General features: G+C 49.8%; 3 protein-coding genes across 3 annotated transcripts; 1 reads left to right on the top strand and 2 right to left on the bottom strand.

Annotated features, from left to right (window-relative positions):
• Window positions 1-659: 659 nt before the first annotated feature.
• On the top strand, window positions 660-2,075 carry LTR64_008807 (uncharacterized protein; the record flags this gene model as incomplete). The annotated part of the gene is made up of 1 exon (XM_064903109.1): window positions 660-2,075. The coding sequence occupies one exon, from the start codon at window positions 660-662 to the stop codon at window positions 2,073-2,075; it is 1,416 nt and encodes a 471-aa protein (XP_064750480.1).
• A 4,345-nt stretch (window positions 2,076-6,420) lies between these two features.
• On the bottom strand, window positions 6,421-7,270 carry LTR64_008806 (uncharacterized protein; the record flags this gene model as incomplete). Its single annotated transcript, XM_064903108.1, has 2 exons — window positions 6,421-6,876; window positions 7,019-7,270. 2 exons carry the CDS (start codon window positions 7,268-7,270, stop codon window positions 6,421-6,423), a joined length of 708 nt encoding a protein of 235 aa, XP_064750479.1.
• Window positions 7,271-9,739: 2,469 nt separating this feature from the next.
• Window positions 9,740-10,054, bottom strand: LTR64_008805 (uncharacterized protein; the record flags this gene model as incomplete). Its single annotated transcript, XM_064903107.1, has 1 exon — window positions 9,740-10,054. One exon carries the CDS (start codon window positions 10,052-10,054, stop codon window positions 9,740-9,742), a length of 315 nt encoding a protein of 104 aa, XP_064750478.1.
• Between the last annotated feature and the right edge of the window lie 665 nt (window positions 10,055-10,719).

The following is a 10,719-nucleotide window of genomic DNA, read 5'->3' as shown; positions in this document are numbered from 1 at the left end:
TAGTACGCCGTTTAGCGCATCGGAGTGTCCTCTCTTGCTATTAATACAAAGACAGCTTCATGAGACCGCAAAACTGTTTCGCATGTACATCGACTTCTTGATCACATTCTACAAAAGATCCAGGATCGATATAACGTGTCTTTCAGCGATTGGTTGAGCGAAGTGGGGTTATGCAGCCAGAGGTTCCATACTGATGTACTTCCGACAGCACGGCCTCGATGCTTGAACTTGGTACTCAAGACTAGCGAATGGAAGCACATTAGGCAAAAAGCATGACAACTATGTCGTTGTTGTCTTATCGCACTGGCACTGCTCTGGTGGCATGTAGCTGGTCTGTGCATTCAATCTTCGCAAGGACTCTTTGTGATCATCATCATCATCATCAACCATGCCACCATACGACCAAACCGTACTGGGCTGTCAAGATGACAGAACACAGCTGAGTCTGGACAATCTCAGCCTTACAGCGTACAGACGCTAGAGCGCTTGCGGTCAAATTGAGGCGTGTCGCAGATCATCTGATAGTCAAAAAGGACGAAACCAGCTCAATCACGAAAACCCGCAAATCTTCAGAGCCCTAACCTCGCTTCCTTCAGTGCTGCATTTCAGCGCGACAGGCTCGAATCTGACGCAGAAGAACTGCGTTGTGAAAGTGAGTTATGCCCAGCAGTCACACGAAATTGGAGAAAGGAGTGCATCTGGGGAATCTTTACACATCGACCAACGCAGGTCCCAATGTCAGTCAGTACAAGCCTAAGAACAGTGGGACACTAGTACGGACTGGTCGGCGCAATATCTGGTTCCACGTCCCCGAAGCAGCTCAAAGCTCATCGCCAGCGCAGAAAAAGACTTCAGGACAATGTCAGCAGCGATCACGCCGTACATTAAGGGGGAAGTGCACCAAGACACCGGCTCATGGTTCTTCACAACCGATCGATGTCCAGACGCTTGGACACATTTTTGGTGACACATATGTCAGCCATGGGGCAGTGGCGATGCAAGGTGATATTCACCATACAACTAAGCCCAAAATCGTAATCTATGCTGGGCGAGAGAAGAGGTCGTCATTGGATGTCCTCGTTGCAAGCCTTATTGGTACCACTGCTGGAGGTGCAATCACAACCTACACTACCGCAAAGTCGAGTTGCAGAACTCCCGATCAGAAAGACAATAAAGACGAGGACGATGGAGCTAAGCCTTGGACGTCGAACATCGATGATCTTCATTCAGAACGTTTGATCCTCGCATCAACGGGACCCGGCAGTAGTTCACTCTTCAGTCCACATGACGCCACCTCTTATCTTGGAACTGAGGTCGTCCCCCAGCTCAACATGGCAGAAGTCAAGCCACCGTTGTTGCACCGCCAGTGCAACATGGCATACAAGACGCCCCGGACTACCTCGTTGCGGCAATCAGTAATCGTGCTGAAAGTAGGCAATGCTCAAAATGCGAGGTATAGATTCTTTACTCAACAGTTGAGAATGCGGAGCAACGTGATTGTCACTGACGATTTCGAGGAAGTCCTTTCAGTTCTTCCAAGCCAAAATTCTCCGAAAGCGCTCGTCATCTACGATACGCCTATTCCTAAGGCCACGATGAGTCAATCTGTTGTGACACATGAGGCGATTCAACGAATAGCTGAATTCGTTTCTAGCGGAGGCACTATTGTCTTTGGACCCGAATGCAACATCATGACCAGGCAGCCGTCTATCGCTGACCTTCTCGAAGATGTATGGCCACTTCAGCTGCGGCCTTCATCTCAATCCTGTCGCACACAATTCTGGGTTTCGCCACGACTTGCTCGATGTGTCGCTGGAGCACTTTCGCACTACTTCAAGCGGGTTGCAAGGCAGCTTCTGGATCGTTCGTGTGCGTCCGACTCTGTATACGCTACGGAGTCTTCAGCAGGAGCATCACTACCGTACGGGATTTGGGGACCACGGTATCGGTCTGCGTCTGAGAGACTGTTGGTCTTCGTTGAGCATGGTAAGGGGAAGCTTGGAGTGTTGGGCAAGCTTGGTAGCAAACAAGATACGTATCGTATGATCTCTCGCATGCTCAGTCTAGGTGATTGAAGCTTAAGTACGTCAGGCTTGTGTAGGGTCTCAAATGCTTCTCATGTCACTCATAGCGACCGATTCGGTCATATCCCAAGTTTCACCCTCCTCACTGGATCATGACTAAATACGTAAGAATCACGACGACATTACTACTAGGTTCGCTGGTGTGCCAAGGCACCGCCAAACCGAGCAGTGCGATATAGAGCTAATCAGGCCACACGACCAGCTGTTTTTGCCCTGATGACTGATGCCCCGACTCGCAGGCGAGTAAAGAAGCGTGCACGCGATATATCAGATAATATGACCACAGAGTAGAGACGATTTATAGACAATATAGTGCTGTTACCATAAATAGATGTATGTGCTCGCTCGGGGTGACTCTCGCTAAGGGGGTGATTGACGGTAACGTGGACCTCAACCTACGAGCCCTAGCCCCAATTCGACGTGGTGCCAACCACTGAAAAACGTGGTACCAGTCTTGCAAGCCTAAGCGCCGAATTTCTGACTCGCCTTTTCGTGGCTGTCCTGTTCGATCCGCGTGATGGACTTTGGACGACGACCTCTTGTCCGTAGGTCTAAGTTTGACGCTTGGCCCCTTGTCTCTCGTGTCTCTGTGCTGCTGTGACAGCCTCGGTGGCGCTGCATTGGCCGTCTCAGCTTGATGTGCTTTTCTCGCTATTTACATTAAGGAAGCATGAAAGCCTGTATCCAAACGAGCACAGATTGGTGTGTCACATTATCGATCGTGGCATTCTCAATCCGTACAGACTTGTGAGCATGTGCGATTGTGTCCGGACTCGTTGATCCTGCTACTCGTGATCTGCGGTACATGCAATGGTAGCTCCAGGGGAGTCTTGACTGAAAGATAGTGTAAGTTCTGTCGGACGTCTTCGAGCTCCCGACGAAATAATGCCAGACCTTCTTCTTCATATTGAGGCTGCACACTGGCCATCATTCGAGCGTAAAGAAGCGGGAGACCTTTGGGAACTCCGTCAATCAGCTTTTACAGTTTTCCGGTGCCATCACCTGCCTCTAAGGCTACTACCAGCAGGTCCACCACAATACGTACCTATAAGAATACCCTCGACCGGTCACGACAAGGAGGTGAAGGCGGATGATGTATCGTAACGGCAAGACTTCGATGTCGCGCCTTGCCATTAATCGTTTCAGTTGACCGAGGTTTAGCTCTTACATCTAGTGGCACGTAACTGCGTCACCGTACATGAACGTCCTTATCGATCAGGTTCTCTACGACCCAACAAAAAGCGGAATTTTGCCATGGATGTGACACCTCTCGCCAAACGACAAGCGATCGGACCAGCGACACCATCACTCACTCATAGAAGTTCGCCCGAGCGTCGTAATGCTTTCAAACCTGCACCTCTCTTTCATTCCTCAAACGTTACAAGTCGTAGCTCAAGCCCCAGTAAACAACAGAGGTCGAGCGAGATCGAGTTCAGTAATCCTTCAGTGGAGTTCTACAGTGCTTTCAGCCTGCCCCGAATCCGTGATGAAGCTGAGATCACATGGACAGAACTGATGGATGCGATAGCCCTCAAGGAAGACAAGATTTTCTTTTGGCACGGGCAGCCTCATTCGATCGGGAGCTGGATAGGATCTGCAAAAACATTGGATACTGCGAGGAAAGGGATGCGAACGAAGACGCCTGGTGCGAACTGGTGGTACACCCAGTCCTATCGCTAGCGGGCAGATTATCGCGCAACAGCAGATATGTCGATGTTTTTGACCGCCGCACTATTCGCATGTGCTAACATGATCGCAGTAAGAGCATCGACGTGCATCCCCGCGATCTCCTACCTCAGATCGAGAATGGTTCCTCGCTCCCCACGAAACGGGTCGATTACTCAATCGGGCTCGAATACACGACTCATAGTGTCTGGAAGGAGATAGTCCGACGTCTAAAAGATCGCACACTGAGTCAGTCTCACAGCAAGATGATTCGCGACCGGATCTTGTGCTCACACATCGAAGTCAAAACCAATACAGGTGGCTGCCTCGAAGGTAGAAATCAGCTCGCTCTCTGGAGTAGATAAACAGATCGGTGCCGATGCGGGACCAAGATGTGCTGAGTCCAGAAGTGACAGATGCGTGAGCCTTCATATCTTCTAGAAGTGTGTCAAGTCGAGTATGCCGTCAGTAGCGGGGCCACATTGTGCCAGTGCGACACATTCAATCGAGGTCTTCCCACGACTCAAGTCAAGGACTTCAATGTAATCAGTCGTCTGCTCTCTCGCTTCCTAACGAGTGAAGTCGACCTGATTCTGCAGGGTCGACACGAGGCTGAGATACCAGATCAAACCACGAGATTGAAATGCGAGACAGGTAAACAGGCTAGCGTGCTCGGCTCGCGTTCCAGGCCAGAGATACTTCTCACCACATTATACCGCGGCGAGCAAGCTGTTGTGCATGGAAGAGGGTGGCTTTGGTGCTCATGAGAGCAGCATCGAGGGTGAGTCAGTCCTCGACTGTCCCACTGAAAATAGTGGAAAGGCGGTGGAAACCACCTTCGTAGCATGATAACGAAACAGAGAAAAGATCTCTTGAGATTATGTCAATTGAATTGTCCGCAGCAAAAGGCTGTAGCAAAACATTTAGGCTTTATGATTCAGCGAACCATCTAGGTTCGACTTGGATACGCCAAGTAGACTGTGTTTATGGAGAGATCTTGGACCTGCGACGACATCACTAGCCTATACTGATTATATCGGATGCCACTCTGCCAGCACGGTGCACATGCCATGACACCGAAAGGGGTTGTCGACCTGTCAGATCTGCTGGATCGTGCAATTTCCACTGATTCCCGTAGTCGACTCTAGCTGTCTATTGACTGCACCTGTGACGTTGGCCATTTCGATATCCTGCTGCATTCGGTGAACCATACCAGCCAGAATGCGTATGTCCTGGCTTGAGCTTTTGCCACAGCGATCTATCTGCAGGATCGGCATTGCCCACCGAACCCATGTGTTCCCGTGACAGGGACGCGGCAGGATGGTTCGTGGATGTAACTTCATGTAGATGTGGCAGCAATAGCAGGACAATTTGCTGCAACCAACATACGGGACACTCCCACCAAAAGCAAAATCACGCCGGTAAAAGTGGTTCAGGACCAAGAGTTCTGCATGCACGTATGTACCGCTTCGCCGGCGCGCAAGCCTGCTTGTGAATACTGACCTTGTGTCGTCGCCGTATCCATGCCCATCTGCCATTTCTCGTCTGCTGAAAACCAAGTGTGACGAAGGACAAGTATTGCTCTGCTGTGACGACCTCGCATCCATTGTTGATCCGATAGGAGTTGCCTTGACACGGCAGTTGAGGAACATCTCAGCATTAGATTCGGCAGCAGAAACCAGAATTGTACACGCGCTCCACCACGAGCCAAGTCGTCCGATGTAATGTCGTATAGTCTTCCAAATTGGTTGCATCGGAGAGTCCTGGGTACATTGCTTCAATCGAGTTTCTAAAGGATTGTTTCGCCAAGTGAAGGCCAAGAAACACAACTCTTCGTGATCGTCACGAAGTGCGAGCAACTTGTCCAAGTATCGCATCAGGGATGAATCTAGGGGCGTCAGTGATAGTCTGTGTTGTCGTTGCTCAACACTCGTACCTACTTGTCTGTCTGGTTCAGACTTGACATGTACCCAGAGCGAGCACAGGCTATTGTAGTAGGACTCTACTCGACGTCGACTGAAAACAATCGACCTTCTAAAAAGCTTTCGTTGTGTTTCGCGTGCGTTCTCCGCAGGATTGGCTGCACACAACCGCAACTCTTGTAAGATCCATCGTAAGTGTTGCTTGGTAGAAGAGTGCGAGATTTTATTGTTCGCGAACCAGAAAACGTTACCAGCTGCAGTGGCTTGTGCAGCAACGGATGTGACACTCTTGCCACCTGTACGGTAATCACATAGCCACGACAGCTCATCCAGCACACAGCACCACTTGTTCTCTGTCTCTGACAACGAGCTCCGCATGCTACTCTGAGCCTTCAGCACAGACGAAGTTGAGCCGAGCATGCTTAAGGTGATGATGTTCTCGTCTAGACGACTGGTTAAGCTCTTACTCATGGCGGTTAGTGTCGACGGCTGAGGAGTGATAATAGAGACCAAATAGCAGATAGTATATGCTCGAGAAGGGTACAAAAGAAGAAAATGCTGGTAAAGTGTCGATGGCTATATATCTGCTCATATGACCGATGCCGTTCGGAATATTGTCGTAACGGCTGCTAGATAGCAGGTGATTTGTGGGTCAGGAGACACAAGGCGCAGATGCCTGCAGCATATAGAGAAGGTATTTCTTATGCGTCGCCAATCATTACTATGTCTAGGTACCATGCACGATTCCATTAAGCTTCAATGTCCATCTCTAAACAGGCTTCCTTAGCCGCCTCATGGCGCGCTTGCTTCTTGGTTTTCGCAGTGCCGACATACGTTGACGTCTCATCCACCACAACGATCGCTCGAAAACGCGGTGGCACCTTAGACAACTCGTCAACCCTGTACGTCAGTGCCATTCCGTGCTTGTCACTGTACTCCTTCAGAGCTGTCGCATATCGTCCTAGGTCCGACGAGGAAGTATTGATCTCGTCAACAAACTGCTCGACCTTCTGCGGATATTCTCTTACACTTCCTTCGCCTCGAGCCTTGCCATTTCGTGGATGTGGGAAGTCTGAGGCTTGCGACGTCGCCCCGTACTGACGGAGAACGGTAAGAAGTACAGCCTTCTGTCGGCGATCACCCTTGCGGACGACCGCACCGATGCAGAACATCATTACACGGTAGGCAGCATGCTCGAGGTCGGCCTGAGAAACTGGCAGTAGTGGTTCCAAGCCTTCTGCACGAAGTTTTGTCAAGCTGTGAGAATACGGAAATTTCTGGACAGCTCTTTCTAATCGTGACTGCAGGCAACGTGAGTTGTTGCAATTCAAGGGATGAGAGACTCACATCGACTTGAGCTACACTGTCATACAGTCGTGAATTCTGCAGTATATTCTGGGCCAGCACACATTCAAAGTATTTGCGACCAAACCAATAGTCCTTTGGTGGGTCTTCGTCAAGGCTGTGGTCTGAGGTTGTGCTGTCCACGTCGGAGTGCTCGAACCGGATATCGTCCACGGAACTCATACCCGCATCATTGGTGGTTTCTGTGAAAATGGACATATTGAGGACGTGCTCGTGCTCGTGCTCGTGCTCCATGATCGGTGCTGGATATCGGCAAAGTCAGATGTCTTTATAGCTTCTTGAATGTATACCGTCACCGTCTCTTTGCTGTTCCATCGTAGGTTGAGCACTGATCCAGCAACTTCGGGATCTCTGAGGTAAGGCCCCAGACTGTATCTCATACGACATCGCCTGACGACAGCTTACTGAAGTGGGTGTGCAGATACTTTTCCACCTAACAAACTCTTTCCAAGGAAGACCGCCTGCTCCATCCAAAGCAAGTGTATCCTACTCTTCTGACCTGAAATCGTCGCGCGTAAGATGTCTCCACAACGAATCAACAGACCAATCTCGAGACAGGCGGTACCAATTGTGCAAGTCATCTGCTTCCATGATTGACACTATCTCGATGGCACGAGCTGATCGCAGGAAGAGAAGGACCAGAAAGGTTGACCTTAACTTTGGAGACGTAAGCTCTCTCACCACACGACTGTATTGCTCGGTAAAAGCTTCTGTGGTAGAAGTGCGAAGGTGTATCGGTGGACTTGAAAGCAGAGCCATTGCCTGCTCCGCTTGGTGGACGTATGCGAGCGGCCTCATGACCACCATTCTCGAGATCGAGAAGAGCAAGCTCATGACTGTTGTCACACAATGTCGCAGACGGAGGCGTCAGCTAAACGTATCAGAATGAAATTGGGTTGTCTGAATATCTGCTGACACCCGTGAACCAATGCAGGTGAAGGAAGGCGAGCGAATGAAAACAGGTGAAGCAGTAAAGATGACATCTGGAGTGGTGATGTTGTTTCGAGGTTGGATAAGCTAATTTGCGCTCGAGTAACTTAGCGTAATTTAGCGTCATTTCGTGCCACAGCTCACTTATGCATGCATAAACAGCAGGAAAAGTCCGGATCTGCCGCGTGATCTCGGGTCTGCTATGCACTCTAAATGTGTTGAGTATCAAGTCTCCAAGATAAAGGAAGAGGAGGAGGAGGAGCAGCAGGAGTACATATAGAAGATATCGATAGCTCTTGCGATAGATGACAGAGGAAAATTAGAGAGAATAATACTGTCGCTAGAAAAGTGAACTCTATGAGCTCCTGAACAGCATTATTCTTACCTTTAGCACTACAAAGATATCTCAAACCTACATTGAGGCGAGAAGGCTGCAGAATGTTGCTGGATATACGAGACGAATCTTTCGACATTGCCAGTCTTCTAACTGGTGACAGGAACAAGGTAGGTGTGCTGGGAGGTGCAGTGACAGATGGCGATTTCACTGACGAGTTGCAGGACGTTGCTATTCTGAGCGCAATTCTGAGCACGGTGTACGATATTCTGGACGCTGACGTTGAGTTGCGCCGCCAGATGCCTTTCTCTATTTCAGTTCCAGCTCAGCGGGACTCTGGCAGTCTTGGAAGTCTTGCGTATTATCAAGGTCCAGAAGAAGAGACAGTGATGGAGCTGACGAACCGTCACGAGCAGTGGTTGCGCGATCCTGACCTGTTCTGGCGGCCACCAACCATGCCAGACTTCAGTCGACTGCAGCCAGAGGCTCAGATCGTCGGGCGTTTCATTGCTAGAGACCGCAGCGACAAGTAGTCGCGTATGGTCCAGCGATGTGACTGTGTGCTACTAGCCGCATACAAATCTCGCCACCCCTTGGCATCGGCGGAGGCAATCACGGCAACGTTTAACGCTTCTAAACTCTTGCGGGTCGAAAAGGTCAAAGTAGAAAAGACTATCGCGACTATGATACAGCGAGGCTCGTATTACCGCAACCTCGAGAATGTCCTTGGTGCCGGATCGACACTGGCTCTCGGAACAGAGACTAGCGAAACGAAGTACGTACTCATTGCCCTGAGACCTCGTGAACACACTGACGCATAAAGCTGGACTCGAGCGCTAGGGAAGAGTGGCAAAAAGTTCGACGCGGTTATACAGCATCTGCGACACACGTCGTTGGCCCACTTGTCTCAGAAGTACGCTGAGTTGCGTGTACGTGTAGTGTGTCACCAGCTTCAGTACTTGAAATCTTGTTGTAGTCTGTACCTACAGCCTATGAATGTGTCGCTGAACTCCTCGCTCGGCCAGCAGCAATGGTCTCCTGACGAAAGCTTATCTGGCGACATAATGTATGACTGCATCGACGATCCTCTCCACCAAGAGCACGAACTTTGGAGTATAGCAGGGGCCTCTACGAGCCACAATAAATATTGGTCAGCCTAGCATTAGAGACACCACTTAGCCGTCTATGTAGCTCTTAGACACGATAGAGACAAACAGGCGAAGCAACAGGAAAATCACCCAGGGTCAAGTTGGAAATGAAGATCTGCTGACAACAGTCCGAATTGCAGAAATGTATCTTAGAGGATCGATACCCTGTGCCGATTCGGAACAGGGTTCTGCTTCGACAATCTGTTCGCCTACGGTCTTGCACTTCAAAAGTGTCAAAATCACGCTCCCACACTGACATCAAACGGATTGTGGAAGAGTTTTCCTCGATGATCATCCAAGTTTTGCCCGCGCTTGGTCTTCCAGAGCAGCTAACATCTTCTTGAACTCGGCGTCTTTGTCCTCGGCACTCGTGTCAAAAGAGGCAGTCGCAAGCTTGCCATGAGTTGAGTTTTTCTTGACATACTCACGCAATGCCGGACTTGTGGCTTGAGAGTTGACCTGCAACACGACATTGAGTCGTTTTGTGCTTTCGTCGTGGTGACCGGCATCGATACGTAGTTGGAGCTCGGCATCACGGCTGCGGGACGGAATGATACGAGTTCCTTCTGAGGCTGTGGGTGCAAATCTGGTGGGGGCATTTCTCATGCCTTGTGCCTTGTGCCTTCTGAATAAAGTTTTCGATTGCCTTGGACATTGTGTTTCGGTAGGACGATGGTATGGGAAGCGTTTGTTCCACCACTACCGCCACAGACATGAAGAAAACCAAGTGAGACTTTATAGACAGCTTAGTCATGGCTTGATAGCTATTCCACGACATTCAGAGGTGAAGATTGAGCTATTTGGCACGCTCAACTTCTTGCTCACAACAATCGTGGCGAGTTCTCTTTAGCGTGTTTACTTAGATAAGCGCGACCCTCTTTAGTGGAATGACCGGCCGAGCCTGTTGCCTTTCTGACGGGCTATTGAGAAGCCCATGCATGCTGGTCCAATTTGCATAAACATCTCCTGCGCCGTACAATATGCTGTCGGGCCTTTTCTCGATACTTGCAAACAATGCTTTCCCGTGATAGCAGAATTCGATTTCCTGCCTGCATACCTCATTAGCGGGGTAGATGGGGTGATTTGACGAGCTTTAACCAAAGTCAGGCCTACGATACTGGTGGTACTGCCATGACAAGTGACGGCACATCTTTACGCTTGAAGAGAACATGGACGATGAACAGATGGAGCAAGAAGCATATCTCAAGTATACCCTTCCCTCGGTCAACCTGAAGTGGCAATAACCTTACAAGTCTAGGGCGTTACAAAGT

This window comes from Lithohypha guttulata, assembly GCF_036872675.1.
Source record: "Lithohypha guttulata strain CCFEE 5908 chromosome Unknown scaffold_22, whole genome shotgun sequence".
In the NCBI taxonomy this organism is placed as follows: Eukaryota; Fungi; Ascomycota; class Eurotiomycetes; order Chaetothyriales; family Trichomeriaceae; genus Lithohypha; species Lithohypha guttulata.
Note: the sequence above shows the minus strand (reverse complement) of the source record. Positions and strands in the feature narration are given on the sequence as shown.